The sequence below is a fragment of the Microcaecilia unicolor genome, chromosome 3 (genome assembly GCF_901765095.1).
Source record: "Microcaecilia unicolor chromosome 3, aMicUni1.1, whole genome shotgun sequence".
Taxonomy (NCBI): Eukaryota; Metazoa; Chordata; class Amphibia; order Gymnophiona; family Siphonopidae; genus Microcaecilia; species Microcaecilia unicolor.
Genome location: NC_044033.1, coordinates 54,757,873 through 54,782,181, shown reverse-complemented (window position 1 = coordinate 54,782,181; position 24,309 = coordinate 54,757,873). Strand labels below are relative to the sequence as shown.

At 45.3% G+C, this 24,309-nt stretch overlaps 1 protein-coding gene across 2 annotated transcripts in view; it reads left to right on the top strand.

Moving 5' to 3' along the window:
- Nucleotides 1-902: 902 nt before the first annotated feature.
- The window catches only part of LOC115465460 (PHD finger protein 10-like), a 282,287-nt gene continuing 258,880 nt past the window's right edge, over nt 903-24,309 (top strand). Inside the window, exons 1-2 of one of the 2 annotated variants that reach the window (XM_030195940.1) lie at nt 903-1,089; nt 19,072-19,199. In XM_030195940.1, the coding sequence (XP_030051800.1) occupies nt 1,078-1,089; nt 19,072-19,199 (140 nt within the window). In that variant the 5' untranslated portion in view covers nt 903-1,077. The remainder of the gene's footprint in view (nt 1,090-19,071; nt 19,200-24,309) is intronic. The other variant, XM_030195942.1, reaches the window with a different exon arrangement.

Sequence of the window (24,309 nt, the reverse complement as noted above, 5' to 3'; positions counted from 1 at the left end):
ACAGAAGAACTATCAAAATAGAATATCCTTTCATTGTTTAGAATCTATGTGTATATGTGAGAACAGTGAATTCTTCCGCCGCCATACACGTGAGAAATTATATATATATATATAAAGGCTGCTCCAAAAATTGTGTGTGTGTTTTTTTGTTTACAGACCAACACCCTACCAACCCGTCCCAAACCATTAATTCGGCCAAGCAGAGCCAGTTCGTCCTCCTTAGCAGGCGGAAAAAAAACAGCTTCCTTTCTATTCGCTGGGGGGGGGGGGGGGGGGGGGGTTCAGGCTGGCTCTCGTCTTGTGCATGTGATTTTTATTACTATTGTTTAATAATAGCAAATTCTACGGAAGAAAGGACTGACTTTTCTGAACAAACTGCGGTAGTTTCATCCAAACATGGACGCACTGATATCCATAAATAACAAAGCGGGTTTTGGAGTACTGACAAAAAACATTTCACTTTAATTTAAACAACTATTCTGTCTAGAACTTGAATAATAAATGAGAATGGTAGAACAATTCTCCTTAAGTAGTCACCTAAAAACAGTGTTATAGGTGCTGGCTTTCGTGTGAATATTACCTTCATTCCCCCCTCACACACAGAGCCCTCGAAGGCTCCCCATCCCCCCAACAAAGAAAATGCAAAAGCTAGGCAGTTTAATAAAACCTGACAAGTTTGCTATTGTTTTGGACAACCTAATATGGCGTCAGGCTCCGCCCACTGACTTCAGCCCGTGTAATGGGCCAGATACGATCAGGTCGTATCCTGCCATCAAACCTCCTTGTTTCCAAGGATGGGCCCTGGACCCTTCATCCAGACAACTTCATGAACACCCAACACAGCGTCGAAGCCAGCGCCCGCCGCCCACTGCGCCCACGCTCTCCCACCCTGACATAACTCGTCTTCAAGTTCTCCCTCGCCGCATTCGTATTCCGCCTTGCAGGAAACAGGAAGCAGTTCAGGAAGGAACCAGTGTCGAGAGGGGTGGTCTGGTCTCTGGAGAAAAGAAGAAGGTGCGTCAGAGTGGGCGGGGTTAGAGGAGGAAATCGCCAGTTCGGTGGCGGGCGACCTCAGGCATGAGTTTGAAGGTAGGATGTGTGTGAGATAGGTATTGGATTAATGATAAAGAGAGACAGAGAAAGCGAGACAAATGGCAGACCGTGGTTGAGGGGACGGGATGGTTCTTGAGTGCGTGTGAAAAGGATGCTCGGTGTGTGAGAGCAGTCCAATACATGTGACTTGGTATCTCTGGTTTCTTATGTTTAAGGTGTGTAAAAAGCAAAACATCCAACTCATATTTTAAACCTAATTACAATTCTAGTTTGTCTCTGCTAGATCAGTCCAGACGGAGAAAGATGGTTACAGGAGGGTGAAAAATTCCTTAGCCTAATTCATGCCAAAATGTAGCCCCAAAATAGGCCCACAATTTTGATACCAAAACCCCAATATTGTAAATAGTTTACCATCATAGCGATAACTGCATTTCTTTATTGTGCTGTATTCTGTTTAGATATTATTGCCAAGTTTTGGCATGTGTTGAGGTGCTACAGGAGCTGTAGTGTGGGTTTTGGGCTGCTGCTGTCTCCAGTGTATGGCATAGAAACCAACTTTGCCAAATAATGGGGGGGGGGGGGGGGGTGCTAAACCCTATAGAAATTGTTTCCCTGTACACACACCAGGAGTTTGCTCAATATTGAGGGTGCTCAAGCACCCATACAACTAGTTTCTATGGTGTATGATGGTGGAAAGTTGCTCTGGATTAATCTGCTGATGGTTGCAGTTTCTTTCTTTCTCTCTTATTTTTGCCATGCCCCACTGGAGGGGGAAAGGGGGAGCTGTGATCGGTGTTAATTTTGCATTAGGAAGCAGTGCACTAACAAAATTGTAAATGTATTTATTTATTTGTTACATTTGTATCCCACATTTTCCCACCTACTTGTAGGCTCAATGTGGCTTGCATAGTACCGGAGAGGCGTTTGCAGACTCCGGTGTGAACAAATACAAAGTGATGTTGTGGTAAGATAGAGTTCATGTGGCACAGCCACATTAGGGCATCGTATAATGGAAGAGTTGTGTTATGTCCATTACGTACTTTAGTTTTGTTGTGTTGCAGATATCAGGCATTTATGTTGGATCGGTAGGGTATGCCTTTTTAAACAGGTTAGTTTTTAATGTTTTCCGGAAGTTTAGGTGATCATAAGTAGTTTTCAAGGCTTTTGGTAATGTGTTCCACAGTTGTGTGTTAATGTAGGAAAAACTGGATGTGTAGTTTGATTTGTATTTGAGTCCTTTGCAGCTTGGGTAGTGCAGATTTAGGTACGTTGTGTTGATTCGGATGTGTTTCTAGTTGGTAGGTCGATCAAGTCTGTCATGTATCCCGGGGCTTCACCGTAGATAATTTTGTGAACCAGAGTGCAGATTTTGAAAGCAATGTGTTCTTTGATTTGGAGCCAGTGTAGTTTTTCGCGGAGGGGTTTTGCACTTTCAAATCGCATTTTTCAGAAGATAAGCCTAGCTGCCGTTTTTTGAGTGGTCTGAAGTTTCTTTAAGGTTTGTTCTTTACATCCCGCATAAATTCCATTGCAGTAGTCTACATGGCTTAGTACCATTGATTGTACCAGGTTGCGAAATGTTTCCCCCTGGAAGAATTGCTTCACGTGTTTGAGCTTCCACATTGAGTGGAACATTTTCTTTGTCGTGGATGTCACTTGGCTCTCTAGTTTTAAATAGCGGTCCATTGTAATGCCGAGGATTTTCAGGCTGTCTGTACACTGCTTTAATGCAAGCTTATTGTATTGGCCCCTGATATTATAAAGAGGCACCATTATAAGAAGTGAAATAGAAAATTAAGAAGCTACAGTTAAATAATTGAAATGCCTGTGGTAAGTTAAGCATTCTACTTCTGTTAGCATTTAAGGATTTAAAGTGAGGTCCTCCAGCACTACCTCCGCCCCCCTCCCCAGTAGAAACTCATCAATTATAAGATCTTCATATTTTTGAAATATTTAACAACTGTATTAATATTTTCCCATCTTGTCACATTAAAACAAAATGCATTTTAATGCACCCTGGGACAGGTGCAGGAAGCATTTTCATCACTGAAAAAATTGGCACCCCATTCGCCTTGTAAAAGGAGCAACATGATTTGAACGTGTCACTTCTCTGCGTCACGAAGAACATTGGTTACCCATCTCTTTTTGAATTTCATACAAGTTACTCTTTCTGGTTCACAAAGTTCTTTAGTCAGGTCAACCACTATTTCTCTCTCAATACCGTCATCCATACAGTTCTTCTCAAGCACATGTACTTCAGGTCCCTTCTTTTGATCATATTCGCCAAGCCACAATCCGTGAGCTTATCTTTACTGTCATAGGTCCACAACTCTTGAATGCCCTCCGTCTGGAAGCCTCCCTCTTGCTTTACACACCTAAGCTTACGGCTTATCTGTTTTCTCAGGCCTTTGACCCCCTGTTCCGCTTATTGTCCGCTGGTTTGTTTGTCCCTGCATGATGGCTGCCCACCTTTTTCTTTGACCCTCCCCTTCTCCCTTGTTTGCAGGACCCTTCTTCCCCATCCTAATGCTACTTCTTTACTCTGTACTGAGCTCTAATGTCCCAATAGAGTTCTTTATGTCCTACCATTTCTCTGTTATGTTATGCTATGTAAACTGTTTCGAAGGATGTCCCTTAAGTGGTATATCAAATCTTAAATAAACTTGGAAACTTGGATATAAATCCTATTATTATTATTACTTCAGACTAACCAAAAGGTGATGCTGGTTCTCTTTATCCGCACCAAAGCACAGATATTTGTAAGCATTTTTAAAAGCGAGTCCTTTTGTTGTAAACACCTGTGAATAGTGAATACAGTGATGTCCTCCAGTCAACAATCTGTGTTTAACCTTGCCCAACACCTTCTCTTGAGGTGAGGATAAACCTTTACAAACTTTGTTAGTGCACGGCTTCCTAGTCATGTATACTGAAGAAGAACGTCTAAGGAGCTGTGAGCTTCTTTACAGAACCAGGGTCCTTTGCTCTGTATCCAGTAGCAACAGAATGAACCATTCCAGCACATTGCATTTACAGAACATCTAGCCAACATAAGCATTGTGTACACAATGGATTTGCAAAACTTTGTATAAAATTCAGCTAGAACCTGCTTTCTGGGGAACCAGGCTTCTGGGCAGGCTCTACTTGCTTCTGGTGAGGATTTGGAGAGATTGTGCTGTCAGCTGAGGGTGAATGTCTTGGTTACAACAGTGATCAAGAAGATTATTTTTTATTTATTATTATTATTTATTGCTTTTGTATCCCACATTTTCCCACCTATTTGCGGGCTCAGTGTGGCTTACAATACATTGTAACGATGGAAGTACAATAAGTTATTACATGATTATGGTTATATTATGAGGAGTTGAGTTGAAACAATGTCCAGGTATCGATAAGGGGAAAGTAATAGTGAAGAGAAAAGGGCTGGGTGTGTTAGAATTATGGGGATAGGTGTAATAGGAGAATGTGTTAATGCGTTGCCAACAGTGTGTGTGGTCTTTATGTGCTTTGATCCTTTTGATAGATTTTTTCAAAGAGAGGAGTCTTTAGTAGTTTGCGGAAGTTGGTTAGTTCATAGGTCGTTCTTAGGTTTCGTGGTAGTTTGTTCCAGAATTGCATGCTCATATAGGAAAAGGTTGATGCGTGCATCACTTTGTATTTTATGCCTTTTCAAGTTGGGAAGTGGAGGTTAAGGAAGGTTCTAGACGATCTTTTGGCATTTCTGGGTGGTAGGGCTATTAAGTCGGACATGTAGGCTGGGGCTTCACCATTAATGATTTTGTGGACTAGTGTGCATACTTTGAAAGTGATGCGTTCCTTGAGTGGGAGCCAGTGTAGCTTCTCTCGTAGTGGTTTCGCACTTCCGTATTTTGATTTCCCGAAGATGAGTCTGGCTGCTGTGTTCTGGGCTGTTTGAAGTTTCCTCAGTATTTGCTCTTTGCAGCCTGCATATAGTGAGTTGCAATAGTCAAGATGGCTGAGTACGAGTGATTGCACTAGGTTGCGGAAGATGGATCTTGGGAAGAAAGGTCTTATTCTCTTCAGTTTCCACATGGAGTAGAACATCTTTTTGGTTGTGTTGCTAGCGTGGGTTTCCAGTTTTAGATGGCGGTCAATAGTGACTCCAAGGATCTTTAGGGTTTCTGAGATTGGAAGGTTTAGGTTTGGTGTGTTTATTGCGGTGAATTCATTAGTGTTGTATTGGGAGATGAGTATCAGGCATTGAGTTTTTTCTGCGTTCAATTTCAATCGAAATGCATTAGCCCAGGTGTTCATGATTTGTAGGCTTTGGTTGATTTCGTTAAGGATTTCTTTAGTGTCCTGTTTGAAGGGATATATATTGTTACGTCGTCAGCATATATGTATGGGTTGAGGTTGTGGTTTGATAGAAGTTTTGCTAAGGGTGTCATCATCAGATTGAAAATAGTTGGTGAAAGGGGTGATCCTTGAGGTACTCCACATTCTGGTGTCCATGCTGCAGATGTAGTTGAATTTGATGTGATCTGGTATGAGCGCAAGGTTAGGAACCCTTTAAACCAATTTAGGACATTGCCTCCGATGCCAAAGTATTCAAGTATATGTAGTAGGATTTCGTGGTCGACCATATCAAAGGCACTTGACATGTCAAATTGTAGTAGGAGTATGTTGTTGCCGGTTGCAATCATTTGTTTGAATTTAGTCATCAGGGTAATTAATACTGTTTCTGTGCTGTGATTCGATCGGAATCCTGATTGGGCGTCATGCAGTATGGAGAACTTGTTTAGATAGTTTGTGAGTTGTTTTGTTACGATCCCTTCGGTCATTTTGGTTATTAGTGGTATGGATGCTATTGGTCTATAATTAGTTATTTCGCTTGCACTTTTTTTTGTAAGTAAAAATTTTCCTTTTTCTTTTGAGAAGAGTCCGTTTTGTAGCATGGAGTTTATATGGTTCGTTAGGTCTATTATGAATTGTTGAGGAGCTGATTTCATGAGGGTGTGTGGGCATACATCTAGTTTGCAGTAGAATTTGGCGAATCTTTTGAGTGTTTCAAAGATGAGGTCTTCTGATGTTAATTCAAATTCGATCCAAGTTCTGTCTGCTGGGTATATTCCATCTTCTGGGTCTAGACAGTCTAGGAGTGTGGTGTATTCATTAGGGCTGGTGGGTATTTTCAGTCGTAGTTATATAATTTTCTCTTCAAAGTATTTCACAAGGTTGTCTACACTTGGTACGTCTTTGTTGTTGTTTGTAACTGGCGTGGTGTCTAGCAATTTATTCACGAGGTTGAAGAGTTTGTGTGTGTCTTTGTAGTTTGGTCCGATTATTGTTTTGTAATGTAGTCGTTTAGTTTGTTTTATGGTGTATTTGTATTTCCTCCGAAGTAGTTTCCAGGCAATTAGTGTTTGTTCATCTTTCTTTTTGTACCAAGCGCGTTCTAGTTTCCTGACTTGTGTTTTAAGGTCTTTCAGTTCTTCGGTAAACCAGGAATTTGGTTTTTTCCTGTGTGATATTCTGGTTTGGATTGGGGCGATTTTGTCTAATGTTGTTTTACATATATCGTCCCATGTTTGGAGGAATTGGATGGTGTCTGTATCCGTTGGGCATTCGTTTTGATAGATCTGTTGCCAAAATGTTGATTCCATTAGAGGGATGCACCACCTTGAAGAATGCCTATGGAACAACTGCTAAAGCAAGCCTTCACCTCCTTGGCGCTTGGAGTACGGGCAAGCGGTATGCAGGGGCTTTGTAGCCTGAGTCCTGCAACATTGGGTACAACAGGTCCCAGGCTCCTCTGAGGTGGTTTATCTGGAATCCGGAGCAGCCTTTCTTGCAGGTATTCTACAACCTTGAATCTCCTCACTCAGTGGCCTTGGTGATGGTCTGCAGGTAGCTTTAAAGTCACTTCTATGTAAGTTTCCCTTTAGAGTGTGCTTACTTTTGGAGGGAGGACATGGAGAGGTCAGGCTGCAATATCTCCTGGAATACCATCCTTGCTGAATGGTGCACCTCTCTGGGGGGGGGGGGGGGCAGGTCTAGAGATAAGGATGGGGGCTGTATTCTGTCGTGCAGACTTTCTGGAGTGCTTGGACCCTATGGGGCCTAAGGCGTAGAAGTTGGGGACCTTTGGAGATATGTTGTTGTTACAGAATTTGGGCCCCTCTGCTTCCTCTTTCCCTTTAATGGAACCCAATGAGGATCAGCCAGGCCCCTCATTGTGGGTGGGGGGCAGGCTTACCCTGTTCCACAATGAGTGGGCCCACATCACCTCTGATCAGTGGATTCTAGAGATGGTGAGGCAGGGATATGCCCTGGAATTTGCAGAACCTGTCTAATGCCTTTATGGCTTCCCCCATGCCTCTGCAATCAAGAAGTGATTGAAGTCACACTTCAGGAGCTGTTGCAGCTTGGGGCATTGGAGCTGGTCCCCCAGCAGGGAGAAGAGCAGGTATGCTACTGAACTAATTGATGATCCCCAAGGAAGGGAGATCTTTCAGGCCCATCCTGGATTTCGGAGGAAGGGGAGAATAAATGTCTCCCTTGAGACCTGTACTTTTACATGGAAACCCTGCAATTGGTCATTGCTTCAGTCTGTATGGGCAAGTTCTTCAAACCTGGCAGAGGCCTAACTCTGAGTTATCTGCTAAATGTGTGTTAAATCTTATCTTAATTCTGTGAAGTTAGTTTTCCAGATGTTGATGTGATTATTTTGTTAGAATTCTGTGTGAAAGGTTGGGCCTAGTTTATAATTTATGGTGTTCCTTTCTGATTTTTATATTTAGTTTTTGAAAATTGCCACAATCACTTGTGTGGTATAGGAAGTTTGTATTAAATGATAACAGATATATACCTATTTGGGATTTACACAAATGCTTTCTTCACTTTGGGCAAACACTCAGTTCAGGTTTCTTTCCTTCATGACAATGGCCCAGTGAACCTTCTCCGTGGTGATGACTCTGCTCATGGCCCATCTGCACGAGCAAGGCATCTGAGAGCATCTGTAGTTGGATGACTGGTCGATCCATACCACTCCTTGGATACTTGGGCTGTGTTGTAAATTATTTCAAGTTAGCTGCCTCCAACTTAGGAGCTGGAGTACCTTGGGATGTACTTCGACATCAAACAGGTTTCAGTATTCCTACCGGAGGAGTGCATACAAAAGCTGCAAGCCCAAAAAAAGAAAGCCGTGTGTACAGGGAGCCTCATGGACAATGGGGCACCTTCAGTTTCTTGGCTCTATGGCACCAATCCTGGAAGTGGTTCCTTGGGTGAGGGTGCACTTGCACCCACTCAGCGGGTTCTACTTTCTCGCTGCTGTCCAAGTTCCAGAAGTTCGAAGTTCAAGTTGCTGTGTTGAGACCTTTCTGCTGGAGCATGACTTGATGGGACAATCCTCACCATCTCCTCAAGGGGATTCCAGTGGATCTTCTTGATTGACTAATGGTGACAACTGGTGCAAGTCTCTGAGGATGGGAAACCTATTGCCTGGGGCAAGTGGTAGAACACCTGCAGGTGGAGTGGCCTATTGGTCACCTGGAGGCAAGAGCCATTTTACTGGCGCTGCAGGAGTTTCTTTTCCTGGTTTGGAGAAAAGCAGTCCATATGATATACTACTGTGGCGCTGTTTTTTTTTTTTTTTTTAATTGTGTTCTTTATTTATTTATTGATTCTTGTATCCCACTATTATCCAAAAACAAGTTCCAGTTCAAAGTGGCTTACAGTTTACATTTTGGTGGAGTTACAACGTGGAAGCGCTGCAGGCAGCAGCAGAGCGATCTGCTGCTGCCTGCAGCGCTTTCACACGGAGGTGAGAGGCGCTTTCAGGTCAGTGCAAGGGGCCCGGCATGGGGGGGGGGGGAGCGGCGGCAAGGAGGGTAGCTGGAAATCTCGCCCGTTTTAACGGGCTTAATGGCTAGTTAGGAATAAACCAGCAGCAAGAAATACAAATTACAATAAAAAACACCAAACATAACAGGTCTATCTCTATCAAGGTGTAGATGTAATAAGCAGAGGGAAAGAGAGATCCATAGAGGAACATCTAGAAACCAAAAGAGCACTTAGATGAGCTGGATCATAGAAAATGTATCTTATCTTGAAGGTTCTAGATTGATATGATACATTTACATGGGAAGTTTATCCAGAACAATCCCCCTAACTGTTGAAGCTGAGGTTTTTGTTTGCGCCTCCATTGGTTGAACATGCCACATCAGGAAAAACTTTAATAGAGTAATTTAGGAATTTTTCATTTCTATGATGAAAGAACAGCCTGAAGACCAGACTCTGGCTGGTTGTAAGACAGAAGTTCACTATTAGAATAGCAGGAACTGAATCTTGATTTTCTTTCATAATAATTTCAGTAACATTTAGCTCATCAAATGATACATCTGTCCCAGGTGCAATATCCTGATCAGTAGGTTCTTTTCTCAACAAATAATTCTTTCCCTAATGGTGGACAGGATTGTTCGTGCATTTTTAATACTTCAATAAAATATTGCTTAAGTGTTATCAGCAGAGCAATTGAGTGAACTTAAGGGAAATATATAAATCTCAATGTTTTCTTCCTTAATATTCTCAAAATTCTCCAATTTATGATGAATCAGTAAATTATCATTGATCAAAATTGCTTGTTGCTTGGAAATCTTTTTTTGATTCGATTTTCACTACTTCTAAGCCTCGTTTTCCACCACAGAGACTTTTTTTTTTGTACTGCAGCTAGACAACCTGATTTGGATAGATCTGAGATGCATGCATTTCAAATTTGTTAGAAATTGATTGGTCTAATTTAGTTAGAGCCACCCAAATAACATCTAGTGTTGTCAAGGTAGGCTTAGCAGGAAAAGCAGATCTTTGAATCTCACTGTGAGTCTACCAAGTCTACCAAGGAGCATTGAGTGTCCTGAATGAGTCTGTGACCCAACTCTCTGCCTGCCACAGCTGATTTCACAGGTGCTGAGGTGCTATCATATAGCAGTACTTCCAGGGAAGTAGACCCTGTAGTAAGCATGTTTAAGGCCCTGTGTGGACCCTGAACTGTTCTCTGCAATTCCACCATAGCTGCTGGGTTAGCATGCGGCTGCCTGAATTCTGAACTGAGCATGGTGTCAGCATCAAGCAGGGGAGGGTCGGCTTTCCTTCTCCTACCGTTCCCTGCAGTGACGCATTCACTCTGGATCCACCACTGAATGTGAAGCGATCCATTGGACCAACAATAGCAGCAGACGACTTCACCTTGGGGTAGATGTGAGTCTTGCCTCAACGTTTCCCCATGCTAAAACAGAGGAATAAAAAAAGGTTTTAAAGGAAAACGGCAAAGTGCTGGAAGTAGGGTGCTGTTGCCATCTTGAATTCCCTTTGCTATGGCGCTGTGTGACATCAAGCAAGGTGGGACTCAAGTGTGGCGGTGACTCTGGAAGTAGCCTTGATATATCCCTGGCCCAAAAAGCATTTCTCTGCCATCTTGGCAACCCATATCATGGGGAGAACTTCTCAGTTAGAAGGCACTGGATCCAGGAGAATGAGAATTGCCCCCCTTGGCCTTTCAGTGCCTAGTGGATTGTTGACACACCATTTTTCAGTCTGATGCATCACATCAGAATGCTGTGTGTCAGCTGGTCTTCAGCCTCAGGGTGCCCTGGTACACACCTTTCCCCAGTAGGTTCCCCAATGCATTTTTCCTCCTTGGCCATTAAAAGGCATGGTTCTTTAGTGGGTAGCAGGGAACCCCTTGTGCTTCTGGTTGCCCCGTGCCAACCCTGGTACACAGACTTTGCCTTGTGGAGTCCCTACTGTTACTTTCATGAAGGCAGAGACAATCCACCAAAAATGGAGGATCCTAATCCCTTCTAGCTTACAGCTAGTCCTTGAGAGGCAGCACCTGAGAATTAGAGGCTAGTTTTCTTTGATGATTTCCACCCTTCTCAAGGTCCAGAGGAAATCTAAGTCCCTGGTGTGTGTCTGTCTGGGTCTGGCGAGTCTTTGAGCATTGGTGTGTGGAGTGTAATTAGACTCTGGAATTCGTTGCCGGAGAACGTGGTACGGGCGGTTAGCTTGACGGAGTTTAAAAAGGGGTTAGATAGATTCCTAAAGGACAAGTCCATAGACCGCTATTAAATGGACTTGGAAAAATTCCGCATTTTTAGGTATAACTTGTCTGGAATGTTTTTACGTTTGGGGAGCGTGCCAGGTGCCCTTGACCTGGATTGGCCACTGTCGGTGACAGGATGCTGGGCTAGATGGACCTTTGGTCTTTCCCAGTATGGCACTACTTATGTACTTATGTACTTATGAGTGCGACATCTTTCCCGGGCAAATGCCAGTTCTTGATATTGAACTATTTCAGAGGTGCCTGGAGTAAGGGCTTAGCCCTAAACGCTCTGAAGATCCAGGTGACAGCCCTCTCTTCTTTCAGGGGCAACGTCCTCAGAGGTTCCCTAGTGACTAACTCAGTTATAGTATGTTTTTATTTTTGCTTGGGGTGAAGCAGCTTCGCCCTGCACTACAGCTAGTTCTTCCACAGTGGGATCTTATTTTGGTCCATGGTGTTCTGATAGGACCTCTGAACATTTGAGAGAGGCCATTCTTAAGAATCCTACTCTGGGGGCAGTGTTTTTGGTGTCTTTTTCTTCAGCCAGGCATGTGTCGGAACTACAAACCTTGTCCTGAAGGGATCTAATCCTTTTTGTAGGAAGCGGTCTCAATTTGGATCATACCTTCATTCCTTCTGAAGGAGCGAAGGTGCTCTCCTCATTTCATGTGAATTGGGTAGTTCTGCTTGTGTTCACAGGCCTGGAGTCCATCGGATTTAACAAAGAACGTTCATAAGCTAGATGTCCACAAGGTACTTTTCATTATTTGGAAGTGAACAATTTTTAGCTTGTTGGGTCACCTGTTTTTTTTTTTTTCCTTTATCCCTGGCTGTAAAATGGTCAAACAGCCTCCAAATCTTCAATAGCACTCTGAGTAATGGCAGAAGGCCAGGTGGTCACTCCTGAAGACATTTGTAAGGCGGCAGCCACCTAGTTGTTCCTTTGCTCCTTGTTGAATCTCTACAAGATTGATATCTTTGCTAGAAATCACGCGGACTTTGAAACAACGGTGAATCAATGGACCTTGTCTTCCCCCATGCAATAGGTACCTCTCACTTGTCTGGATTGATCTAGTAGTGATAAAAAGGAACTTGACATTCATATATATTTTCTTTTCCTTGAGTCCTTCTAAACCAGTTCAGGACCCACCCTGGAGGACTGCGTGATGTGGAATAATACATAACTTACATAATAGCCAAAAAACATATTAGAGAAAAATTTTCAAATAAATAAAACCCTCTCTTCCTTGTCATCAAGCAGATGAATCCATTACGAATGGGTTGTGTCCACCTACCAGCAGGGGGAGATAGAGAGCACTGAAAACCATAGTGCCTCTTGCCCAGCTAGCTTCATCTGCCTCTCAGTATTCTCTATCTCCCCAGCAGGGTGGACGCAGCTTATTCAGCTCCTTCAGAAATCTGCCTGGGGTGGCTCCTGTGCTTTGGCCAGTTGTAGCAGGGGTGTTGTGGCTGGTGGTGCCCACTTTAAAGGCACATAGGTTTGCCCTTTCCCTGCCTTACCCAGCCCCCTATGTGGATGCAGGCATATAGGTTTTCCCTTTCCTTGCCTTTCCCACACTCTTCTATGTGGATGCAGGCACATTGGTTCGTCCTTTCCCTGCCTTTCCCACTCTCCTGAACCTCCGGAGTGCCTCTGTAGCTGTTGCCTCTAACTTTCCTCACAGCGTTAAGAAAAAAAAAAAGTGGCACGCTTTTTAGCGCTGCGATTCTGAGGCTTCCTTCTGTCTGTGCAGCGTGACTGGAGCTCTGGGACTCGGTCTGGTGAGGTAAGAGAGTCTTGTAGCTCCTTCGGGGAGGGCCCGATATCGGGACGTCCGCCATTTTGAATTTTACCGCTGTTTTCGGCAATGGCTGCGGAGGTTGTTAAGCGCTGTTCACGTTGTGGCAAGTGCAGATCCGCAGCGGGGCTCTGTAAGTCGTGCTGTTCAGACGTCAGGGCCGGCCCGAGCATGGCGAGCAATGTTTCTTCCCGCTCGGTGGAGCTGGCAGCGGGTGCCATCTTGAATGCGCCGCATGGCTCGACCCCGCAGGAGCGGAGGGGTCTGAGGCTGGAGGGGAACCTCGGATGCAGGCTACCAGAGGAGCTGCTTACCCCGGATTGGAACTGGGAGGCCAGGGTGAGCCTTTCTCCCCTGAGTTTGTGTTACTTTTACATAAAGCGTTCATGTTAAAAAGAGCTCTGCCGCAGATGTCTGTCTCTGCGTTGCTACCTGGTTCCCCTCCGGTGGAGACCGGCCCGGGATTGCCATCAGGTGTTTTTTTCCCCAGACAGTTGGCTGCAAGACAATCGCAGAAGTATAAATTCCCCTTCAGAGAGTGGCGCACCCCCTTTTCCCTCCCGTGGCCGGGCTGTGGGGATTCTGAGGGGTCTGGCAGGCCTTCGTGGTTCGAAGAGCCAGATGAAGGTGTAGGATTGCCACTGGATCCAGATGATCCCACTGCGGTTAGGATTTTCCACCGCGAGGAGCTGCCAGCGCTTATTTCTGATGCCTTACAGGCCCTCTCTATTGAAGATCCTGTGAGGGGCGAAGCCTCCTCTGGTAATCCGAGGATGGCAAGTACTAAGAAGCCTGCTCGAGCCTTTCCTTTGCATGATTCCATCCAAGAGCTTATTTTGGCTGAATGGGCTGACCCTGAGGGGCCTTTGAAAGTTGCCAGGGCAATGGGGCACTTACATAGTAACATGGTATATGACGGCAGAAAAAGACCTGCCCGGTCCATCCGGTCTGCCCAACAAGATAACTCATATGTGCTATTTTTTTTGTATACCCTACTTTGATTTGTACCTGTGCTCTTCAGGGCACAGACCGTATAAGTCTGCCCAGCACTATCCCAGCCTCCCAACCACCAGCTCTGGCACAGACCGTATAAGTCTGCCCAGCACTATACCTGCCTCCCAACCACCAGCCCCGCCTCCGGCTCTGGCACAGACCGTATAAGTCTGCCAAGCACTATCCCTGCCTCCCAACCACCAGTCCCATCTCCCACCACCGGCTCTGGCACAGACCGTATAAGTCTGCCCAGCACTATCCCTGCCTCCCAACCACCAGCCCTGCCTCCCACCACCGGCTCTGCCACCCGACCTCGACTAAGCTCCTGAGGATCCGTTCCTTCTGCATGCTTATCCCACGCATGTTTGAATTCCGTTACTGTTTTCATTTCCACCACCTCCCGCGGGAGGGCATTCCAAGCATCCACTACTCTCTCCGTGAAAAAAATACTTACTGGCATTTTTCCTTCAATCTCATTTCATGACCTCTCGTTCTACCGCCTTCGCATCTCTGGAAAAGGTTCGTTTGCGGATTAATACCTTTCAAATATTTGAACGTCTGTATCATATCACCCCTGTTTCTCCTTTCCTCCAGAGTATACCCTCTCTGTGAGGAGCACTTGGCATGCTTGGCCGTGCCTAAAGTGGATGCCCTAGTCACGGCTGTGACGAAAAAGACTACCCTCCCAATAGAGGGAGCGGTCGCCCTGAAGGACCTGCAGGACCGACGTCTGGAATCGGCAATCAAATGGTCCTTTGAGATTTCAGGCCTAGCCTTATGGGCATCTGTGTGCAGTTGTTATGTTGCTCGAGCCTGCCTCGCTTGGTTGCAACTGGCAGTGGAATAGCCCAGGGATGGAGCGGAGCCCCTTGCGGAGGTGGCACCGCGGATGGAGTCGGCTTTGTCATTTTTGTCTGACGCCCTCTATGATCTGGTCAGAGCTTCGGCTAAACAGATGGCTGTGGTGGTGGCCGTTCGCCAACTTTTATGGCTACGGCATTGGGCGGCTGACATGGCCTCTAAGCAAAGGTTGGTGAAGTTGCCTTCTCCTATTTGGTGAGGAGTTGGAGAAAATTGTCAAGGGCCTGGGAGATGCTAAACCCCAGCGCTTACCCGAGGATAGGCCACGGCCTTCTTCCAAGGGTCAGGCGGTTCCCTCCTCTTCCAGACCTCGCTTCCGTGAAGCTAGAAGGTGAAGCCAGGGCGTTCTGCTGGGTTTACTTCACGTGCCCGCTTTCAGCAGAGGAACTCCTTTCGCTCAGACAAACGTTCTGCGGCGGCCGGCTCAAGGCCTGGAGTTCATGGGCGACCCTCTCAATGATGTTGCGCCGGCCCACTCTTCGATTCCTGCAGTGGGAGGACGTCTTTCCCTCTTTCTCGAGGAATGGGTCAAGATTACCTCAGATCAGTGGGTTTTGAACCTGATCAGAGATGGCTACAGATTAGAATTCAATGCCCCGGTGAGAGACGTGTTTGTGGAGTCCCGATGCGGCTCTGCTGTTAAACGGGCGGCACTAGAGGAGACCTTGCAAGGTTTGTTGCACCTTGGGGTAGTGGTCCTTGTGCCTCCTGCTGAGATCGGCTACGGTCGTTACTCCATTTAGTTTGTGGTGCTGCGAAAAGGAGGGTCTTTTCGTCCCATCCTCAACTTAAAGGAAGTCAACAAGTCACTAAGAGTGCGGCATTTTCACATGGAAACCCTGCGCTTCGTCATTGCGGCGGTACAGCCAGGAGAGTTTCTCACGTCTCTGGACCTGAAAGAAGCTTACTTGCACATTCCTATTTGGCCCCTGCACCACTGGTTTCTCCGGTTTGCGGTGTTGGGAAAACATTTCCAGTTCCAGGTCTTGCCTTTTGGCCTCTCCACAGCTCCCCGAACCTTTTCCAAGGTAATGGTGGTAGTAGCTGCCTTTCTCAGGCGAGAGGGTATTCGGGTTCACCCGTACCTCGACGACTGGCTCATCAGAGCGGACTCTGCAGAAGAGAGTCATCATGTAACAGCCAGAGTGGTCTCAGTACTTCAATCTCTGGGCTGGGTCGTCAATATACCCAAAAGTCACCTGACCCCTTCTCAATCTCTAGAATATTTGGGGGTCCGGTTCGACACAGCCTCGGGGTTTGTCTTTCTACCCGAGCAAAGGCGGTGCAAGCTTCAGAATCAGGTCCGTCTGCTCCTGAGGATGCCTCGCCTGCAAGCTTGGGACATAGTCCAGCTGTTGGGGTTGATGACTGCCACCTTGGAAGTGGTGCCCTGGGCGAGAGCGCACCTGAGACCTCTGCAGTGTTCCCTGCTTCAATGATGGTCTCCAATATCTCAGGATTACCAGCGCAGACTCACGTGGCTCCCTGCGGCCCAGCTCAGTATGGAGTGGTGGCTCTCAGACAGCATGCTGCAGCGAGGAATGCCGCTAGCGCTTCCCGATTGGTGCCTGGTGGTAACAGATGCCAGCCTGCAGGGCTGGGGAGCACATTGCCAGGGAAGGCATGCCCAGGGTCTCTGGACACCCAAGGAGTTGGAGTGGTCCATCAATCGCTTGGAGCTGAAAGCGATATTTCAGGCGCTTCCGGCCTTTCACTTGACCCTAGAAGGACTGGCTGTCAGAGTTCTGTCGGACAATTCGACAGCAGTGGCCTACATAAATCGACAAGGCGGCACTCAGTGCAGAGCACTGGCCGCGCAGATTTGCCACTGGGCCGAGCTACATCTGCAGTTTCTGTCAGCAGCTCACATTGCAGGTCAGAGCAACGTGCAAGCCGATTATCTGAGCAGGCATCAAATCGACCCAGCGGAGTGGGAACTGGCGGACGAAGTGTTCCTTCAGATCTGTGCCAAATGGGGGATGCCCGTAGCGGATCTTATGGCGTCAAGCGCAAATGCCAAAGTCCCATGCTTTTACAGCAGACGGAGAGATCCTCACTCGGCGGGGTTGGATGCCTTGGCTCAACCCTGGCCTCAGGGCCTCTTGTATGTGTTCCCTCCGTGGCCCTTGATAGGGCTAGTACTCCTGCGGATTTGACTACATCAGAGAGGTGGTTCTCATTGCCCCGGATTGGCCCAGGCGGTCGTGGTATGCGGACCTCCGGCGGATGCTGGCGGAGGTTCCCCTTCCTTTGCCTCTGGTACTGAACCTGTTGTCACAGGGGCTGGTAACCATGGAGGACGCCTGCTGCTTTGGTCTTACAGCATGGCTATTGAGAGGGCGCAATTGAGAGACAAGGGCTATTCCAACAAGGTCATCTCCACTCTCCTTCAGGCCCGCAAGCATTCCACTTCCGTTGCCTATGCTCGGATTTGGTGCCAGTTTGAGGCTTTGTGTGCTGCTAAAGCGATTACACCCATGTGGGCTTCTGTCTCACTGATACTTGACTTTTTGCAGGATGGTTTACAAAAAGGCTTGGCCTATAATTCCCTGCGTGTTCAAGTGGCAGCTTTAGTATGTTTTCGGGGGAAGGTGGCTGGCCTCTTCCTGGCTGCTTATCTGGATGTGGTACGGTTTCTTAGAGGGGTGCTTTGGCTCCGTCCTCCCGTGCGGGCTCCGTGTCCGGCCTGGAACCTGGGGTTAGTTTTAAAGGCCCTTCAGTGTTTGCCCTTAGAGCCACTTAGGCGAGCTTCGGAGAATGATGTGACCCTAAAGATGGTCTTTTTGGTGGCCATTACATCGGCGAGACGGGTGTCTGAGCTCCAGGCGCTGTCCTGTCGAGACCCATTTCTGCAATTCTCAGAGTTCGGAGTTATGGTACGTACTGGGCATCCTTCCTGCCTAAGGTGGTTTCAGCGTTTCACCTAAACCAGCCTATTTTCCTGCCCTTTTCTAGAGAGGAGTTTCCGGAATCTTTTGGGCAGTTGCACCTTCTAGATGTGCAAAGGGCTCTGTTGCAATATCTGCGCATGTCAAATGCTTTCAGGACCTCTGATCACCTTTTTGTTTGGTTGTCAGGTCCTCACAGAGGGTCTCCAGTGTCTAAAGCTACTCTGGCTCGTTGGCTCAAAGAAGCTATTTTTTCAGCATATCTGCTGTCTGGCCGGCCTCCACCTGAAGCCTTTAAGGCACATTCCACAAGAGCGATTTCCTCTTCTTGGGCTGAAACTGGAGCACTCTCTCTTCAAGAGATATGTAGTGCAGCGACATGGGCGTCTAAGCTCTCATTTGCCCGACATTACAGGCTGGATGTGGCTGTCAGGAGGGATGCGCATTTTGGAGCACAAGTGCTGGCGCGTGGTGTGGCCTGTTCCCACCCTATCTAGGGATTGCTTTGATACATCCCATTCGTAATGCATTCATCTGCTTGATGACAAGGAAGGGAAAATTAGGTTCTTACCTTGGAAATTTTCTTTCCTTTAGTCATAGCAGATGAATCCATGAGCCCGTCCTGATTGATTGTTTGATTGATTAATGCAGTTTTGGGTTCAGTTTTTCCTGTAGGTATGTTCCCTCATTGGGAGAAGTTGGAAAACAGTGTTCAGGATTTCTGTTCTGTTACAGGAGGTTGAGTTCATCCCTCCTTTGAATTATTGCTCCTGTTCTGGGGCATTCGTTCGCTGTGAGGAAAGTTCATGTTATTCTACTTTGCAGTGTAACGCTGCTTTGGAAGCTTCAAATACTGAGAGGCAGATGGAGCTAGCTGGCCAAGAGGCACTATAGTTTTCAGGGCTCTCTATCTCCCCCTGCTGGTAGGTGGACACAACCCATTCGTAATGGATTCATCTGCTATGACTAAAGGAAAGAAAATTACCAAGGTAAGAACCTAATTTTCCCTTAATCTACCAACAGGGCTGCTGGAGAATCTCCTTCTCAGTAATAGTGCTCCTTGTGTGCTGCTTCTTCTGTTTCGAATCTCCTGATTAACAAGACTCTATATGGGCTGCCTTTCCAGGGTGAACACTCACCTCCTCAACTTGCTGTCTCCCCCTGTCCCCCAGCAACCCTTCTCCCTCCCCCAAACGAGTTCTGTCTTCAGATTTAGAAGCCCTCTGGGGACAGGAAAATACCTAGTGTATCTGAATGTAACTTGTCTTGAATTACTGAGAAAGATGTGAGCTAAAATCTAAATACCTTTTACTCCCCTTCCCCCAGCCATCCTTCCATTGCTTTGTCTTTGCCCATTTAGCAGGTTTATATACTTCATCTTCTGCTTATAATTTATTATCTTTTCTTTCATATTCAGGAAGACAATTCTAATGATGGGAGAGAAACAGAAGAAAATTCTAATGATGGAAGCCAGCCATCAAAAAGGAAGAGGATGGGCTCTGGGGACAGTTCTAGAAGTTGCGAAACTTCAAGTCAAGACTTTGGGTATTGTAATTCCTTTTGATATTTTTTTTTTGTTTGTTTGTTTTTCTTTTGAAATGTGATTGAGGTAAGAAATGCATCAATGTGTTTTCCTGTTAGCATTCTTATGTTGCATATAATAGTAAAATAAATATGAATAGTTAAAACCAGATTTTCATTCAATAGTATCTTTCTCCTTATTCGATCTGTTTTTAAAATTCCTCTGAGGTAGGCATTCCTGATCTTGTGCTCCACTGCAGAGAGAGTAGGTAGGTTACAGTCAAATAGAACTGATACCAATACAGTTCTGTATTTGCTAGTTGGTTTACAGAGCTTTGACTTGGTTTTAATTTAATTATATTTTTATAAGGGCAATAACTGTTAGTTCATCTGTGAAACTTTTTTAGGAGCAAACATATTTGACTGGGTCACCACCTTACTTTCCTCTGGTCATTCGGCTCCCCATCTCTTACCAGTTGCTCTATAAGATCCTAGTGACAGCTTATCAAGCTTTTTATACTGGCATACTTCAAATTTTCTCCACAGATCACTGATCCCCCATGCCCCTACTCATTTATTGTGCCCATCTTAACAGAACTGTATGGTTGTATCTACTCACCTGTGGATCTGCTTGCATACGTAATTCTCATTTCAGCGTGGTTGCACCAACATTGTGGAAGAGCTTACCCATGGATTTACTCTATAAGGCTTTCACAAAGGCACTGTGAAGATCTTTTATTTTCAATTAGCATTTCTACTAGACTCTGTTGCACTTGTCTTCTGTATGACCGCTACTTCACTGGCAAGCTCCTCTATGACCTTGTTTTGTCTTTCTTGTTATCCTTTCCCACCAATTTTCTCCTTATTTGATTAAGGGGTAGCAATTATTTTAAAATAGACTTTTTTGTTTAACCACTACTAGGAAATTATTTTTTCTTGTGCTATTAATTCTTGTAGCTTAATATATTTTATATTTTGTAATTCACTCAGCATCCATTAATGAGCTCTTTATCAAATAGAACGTGATATATAACCTATGAGAATGAAGTGCGGGAAGGGGAAATGGAAGTGACCTGGAGAAGAACTCAAAATGAACCTTGTCATGGAAGTACTCTACCTCCACCCCCACTTCACTTTCTGCCCAGACCTGTGGCAGAGGCATTTTGAAGAGGCAGTTTTGTGTTGCAAAGAGACGGCAAGGGTTAGAGGCAAAAGATTTGTCAAATAGACATAGTACTCTTGTTTGAAATGTAAGAGCAGACTGGAGTGAAGTCAGAAAGAATTTGAAATGTAGGAAGTCAGCATGAGTGGAGGATTTTAGCCAAAGGTGCACTGAATTCAGCAACTCCTGGACTCACCTGAGTTTGCTTGCCTGGAGTCAGAAGCCGCCTTCATGGTAAATGCCGTTTATGATTTAGTGTGTGTCTTCTCACAAGCAGTAGTGTCGGCCATCTATGTGGTGGCCCATAGGTGGCTCTGGCTATGACACTGGGCAGCTGATGCAGCCTCCAAGGCCTGCCTGAAGTTGCCTTTCAAGGGCTGCTCATTTCTTTGAGGAGGAGCTTGAAAAATTAGTAAAGTATTTTGGAGAGCCCAGTCTTCGGTGCCTTCCAGAGGATCTCTTTAAGTCAGCATCTTAGCCTTCTGAGATCAGGACGCACTCCAAGGACACCGGGAGATTCTGCTTGAACAGACCTCTGGCGGGCCTCCTCAGGATGGCAGTGGACAGAGGCAAAGGCCCTTTCCAGGGATGAGGAGGCTGTGGGACTCTGGTGAAAAGTGATAAGACTCGGAATTAACTTGAGGAAATAGTTCTTCATGGAAAGGGTGGTGAATTCGTGGAATGTTTTTCTGATGGAGGGGGTGGAGATGAAAAATATCTGAATTCAAGAAATCTTGGAACAAATACATTGAATAAGGGAGTGAAAGGGAAAGTAAATGACATGGATGGCAGACTGGATAGGCCATATGGTCTTATCTGCCTTTGTTTTTCTGACCCTCCAAAGGGACCCAGTGGGAGTCGACCTTGCCCCTCGATGGTGCAGGTGGGGGGAAAGATCTCCCTGTTTCATCATGAGTGGACCCACATCATCTCTGATCAGTGGGTTGTGGAGGTAGTGAGCCAGGGCTGTTCCTTGGATTTGGAGAAACCGATCTCTGATGCCTTTGATATTTTCTTATAGATATCTGTCAAAGGAAGCCAGTGGCGGCCACCTTGGATTATCTGGTGCAGTTGAGGGTGGTGGAATCGGTCCCCTGACAGGAAGAGGGCCAAGGATATTACTCTGTTTTGTGGATCCCAAGGAGAGGGCTCTTTCCATTCTATTTTGTATCTAAAGGGAAACGATGCTTCCGTAATAGTTCTAAGTTTCTGTGTGGAAAACGTTGTGGTCATTGATCTAGTTGGTGAAGCTGGGCAAGCTCCTGACATCTTTGAATATGGCAGAGGCTTACCTTCATACACCCATTTATAGTTTATTTAGATTTGCTATACCGATGAGCAAGTCAAGGAAGTGAAAAGACTAAAGTTCAAAAACAAGTTAGAAAGGAATGCCAATATAATATGGGAAAGAAAACCAACCAAAAAGTATAACAGTCATAAACAAGTAATAGGGGCAAAAAGTCAGTCTCCCAATATCGCCAAAGTGGCAAGCAAACCAATAAATTCTAGACACCAAAATGAAGGAAGCTGTTTAAGAAAAGCAGTATAGAAATCGAAAAACAGAAATGAACTCCCATATTTGTCAGCCAGTCTCTTTCCACCCCAAATGCTTGACAGAAAAGGAAGGTGCTTTAAGGCTTTTAAAAAAAATTTAGTGAAAGTTAACTCCATCCAAAAGGATGATGGAAGGCAGTTCCATGCAGCAGGTGCTACAAAGAAAAATGCACAATGACAAGTGTTATAACATACAAGTACAAGTCTGGGAAGCACTAGATGATGAGCAAAGCAGTTGCAGTAGACAGTAAGGTATGGTAAGATTTGCAAGATATTGCAGAAGACCACCACATACAGTTTGACATGTAAGGATGTTATGTTTTATTCTGAAGTCAACAGGCAACCAGTGAAATTATGATAATAGGGTAGCATGATTGAACTTGTGAGCATGGCACAACATAGTCCCAGTGCCTTTGGTGGGAACATCAGCCATTTTGGCTCATGTTGCAGTTTCCCTGCAGCAGGAATTTCTTTAGCCTCCCTCCCCCGGGGCTTTTGTGGGGGGGGGGGGGGGTGGCTGCTCCTTCACCACCCTCAGGCCCAGGCCCTGGGTTGCCGAGCCCCAAATGGCTCAATCATGTGGTCCTGCTAGTTGAGAAGCTGCTGGGTAGCAGAGGCTAACCTCCTTCTATAAAGTGGGGGGACCGCATTCTTTGAGGGTTCCCCTTTCTGCTGATTCTAGTTGTGGGGAGGTGGGGGACTTCTTGAGCCACACTATGTAAAGGAAAATGAAGACTATCAAAACAAGCAGTCATATCCAGTAGGTCTTCCAAGAGTTTACCAACAATGGAGTATACCCCATATATAGGTTAAATTTGTTTCAATAAATGAATCAAATTAACAAAATTTGGAATATATATGTATAGAGGCAGAAAAGGATCTCGGAAACGTATGAACAACTTACTCAAACAGTTTGTCCCATGTCGAGTTCCAGATTTCTATCATCGATCCTAAAAAAAAACCCCCTCTCATTCAGTTTACACGATTGCATTCCAAAAATGGCTGTTTATACACCAACATTCAATATTATTAAGGGCCCAGTTTACTAAGCCGTTCTGTAGGCGCGCTTGCGTTTTTAGCGTGTGCTTAAAAATTAGCATGTGCTAACTCTAGAGACGCCCATAGGAATGTATGGGCTTCTAGCATTGAGCGTGTACTAAAACACTAGCGCACTTTAGTAAACAGGGCCAAGGTGACTGGTTCAAATCCCACTGCTGCTCCTTGTGATCTTGGGCAAGTCACTTAACTCTCCATTGCCTCAGGTACAAACTTAGATTGTGAGCCCTCCTGGGATAGAGAAATATCCAAAGTACCTAAATGTAACTCACCTTGAGCTACTACTGAAAAAGGTGTGAGCAAAAATGTAAATTAAATAAATAAATTAAATAAATCGTGTCACTATTAGAGAAACATTTATAAATTCTTCATTTTTTTATACATTTTCTCAAAATCTTTTTTTTTCCAGCCAATGCATAAGTCTCTGTAACTGTTAAACAACACTTCTTTCAACTACTACTACTACTAAACACAATACTTTGTTTGAGCAACAGCAGCCAACATTTAATTGTCCCACAGTAGACAGCACTCAACTTTTATTATCCAATGGGACCCATTTCACCAAACTAATTGGCTTCATCAGGAGCCACATGTGCAACACCTACTGGGTCCCAGCAAGCACTGACACAAAATGGCGCTACTTGATGTGGACAAACTGCTGTTTAAGTTGTCCATAGGTTTCTGAGATCCTTTTCCTCCTGTATACACATACATTCAAATTTTGTTAATTTTATTTGTTGATTCATTTATTGAAGCATATTAATCTATGTATGGGTTATACTCCATTGTTGGTAAACTTTCAGAAGACTTATTGGATTTGACTGTTTGTCTTGAGAGTCTTTATTTTCTTTTACTACCAGCCTCAGCATACGTTCAGTATGTCATAACTTCATTCACTTCTGTATATTCAGTATAACTGGTCCATCTTTAGAGAGTATCTCCAAGTTTAAGGTAAACATGGATAAAACGGAAGCATTTGGGGGAGGGTGTGACCCTGAGTGAGGAAGTACAATTGGAGGAGGTGTTTCCGTTTAGGCCAACCAGAGGGGTGATAAGTTACTTAGGAGTGTAGGTGAGCAAAGATTTGACCCAAATTTGTTAACATAATTATGGGAAGGAACTCCACAAATTGAGGAGGGAGTTGGAAAGATGGCAGGGAGGGTGGCTGTTTTAAAAATAAATATCTTGCCTAGGCTACTGTTTTTCCGTATCATCAAGCTGATCAATCCATAGACTGGTGGGTTGTGTCCATCTACCAGCAGGTGGAGATAGAGAGCAAACTTTTGCCTCCCTATATGTGGTCATGTGCTGCCGGAAACTCCTCAGTATGTTCTCTATCTCAGCAGGTGGTGGTCACACACA